This window comes from Ochotona princeps, chromosome 3 (genome assembly GCF_030435755.1).
Source record: "Ochotona princeps isolate mOchPri1 chromosome 3, mOchPri1.hap1, whole genome shotgun sequence".
NCBI classification, from domain to species: Eukaryota; Metazoa; Chordata; class Mammalia; order Lagomorpha; family Ochotonidae; genus Ochotona; species Ochotona princeps.
The window spans coordinates 36,390,881-36,392,305 of NC_080834.1; the positions used below are offsets into that span (position 1 = coordinate 36,390,881).

The 1,425-nt window shown below is 49.8% G+C and overlaps 1 protein-coding gene across 1 annotated transcript; it reads left to right on the plus strand.

Annotated features, from left to right (window-relative positions):
- The first annotated feature begins 632 nt into the window (after positions 1 to 632).
- On the plus strand, positions 633 to 1,130 carry LOC101535118 (keratin-associated protein 11-1). Its single transcript, XM_004588580.2, has one exon. It carries the CDS (start codon positions 633 to 635, stop codon positions 1,128 to 1,130), a length of 498 nt encoding a protein of 165 aa, XP_004588637.1.
- Positions 1,131 to 1,425: the final 295 nt, after the last annotated feature.

The window sequence follows — 1,425 nt, forward strand, 5'->3', positions numbered from 1 at the left end:
ACATTTTACTTTGGTCAGCTGGTAATTTAAGAGTCTTCTCCTGCTCTGCATAGAAGCCTTGGTATCCCTTTTCCTGGCAGGTCTTGAAACATTTTCAAGGAAATACCATCTACCTTCCCTATCAGAAGAGCCGTTAGCTTTGGAAGAGTGATGTTTAAAACAGATTAAGTGCCAATGACAAACCAAACAGGGTGTGGGCTTGTAATCAATTTTGGCTGGAAGACAGAGAATGTGGGATGGGAGGATGTAATACGCTTGGTGTTGAAGTCAGAATGACACTCATCGTCTACAGGCGAGATGAATGGCAGATACCGTGTGGGCTGGGATGACCAATAGCTTTGAAGCTGTCAACCAGCCTTCTTAATCCAGATTAAGTACATTGCAGAAGACTTATGACTTAGTTACCAAACTACTAAACTTTCTTTATGAGGGTAAGGGCTTCTCAAGAGACAATTAACTTGAAGATTCACAAGATGTTCTAAGGCAAGCTGATGTGAGCCAAAGAAGTCAGGGAGACCTGGGAGGGAGCCCCACCCACCAGCAAAGATATATAAAAGCTCTGGAGCCTGCAGTGGCACTCACAACTCAGGAGCTAACTTCCACGAAGTACCTTCAGCCCCCTCTCTGGCATCATGTCCTTCAACTGCTCCACAAGAAATTACTCTTCCAGGCCCATGGGAGGACGTTGTACTGTCCCCATGGCCCCAGCGGCCACGTCTTCAGCCCTTGAAACCGACTGCCTGAGCAACATCCATTTACCCAGTTCCTTCCAAACTGGCTCTTGGCTCCTGGACCATTGTCAGGAGTCCAGCTCATGTGAGCCTGCTGTCTGCCAGCCAACTTGTTTCCAGCGAACCTCTTGCATCTCCAGCCCTGCCCAGGTAACTTGCTCACGACAGACTACCTGTGTCTCTAGCCCCTGCTCATCTTCCAGCAGCCGCCCATTCGGCTTTGTCTCAAGTGGCTGTCAGCCCCTGGGAGGCATCTCCAGTGTCTGCCAACCAGTAGGCAGCATCTCAACTGTTTGCCAACCAGTGGGAGGAGTCTCTTCCGTCTGCCAACCATCTTGTGGATACACCCGGACGTACCAGCAGTCCTCCTGTGTGTCCAGCTGCCGAAGAACTTGCTAAGTGCGTAGGAGCCAGTGAGTCAAGACTCCGTTGCGTGCCAGCTGTGCTTCCAGGATTGCCCAGCATGCTGCCTGAGAATTCTTCATTGCTAAGCTTATTCTGACTGCCTGATTGCTGGCTGCTAGCCAAGCTGAGCTGCCTTTTCGCATGCTCGAAATTTTCTGGCCAGCACTAAGCTTTTTTTAAGAGGTGACTGGCGCTATGTAGTCTCTGGATGGTTCCACAAGCTTTTCCACCCACACCCCAGGCTCTGATAATTTTGTCATTTTTGACCTTGCTGCTGTACCACCTGACT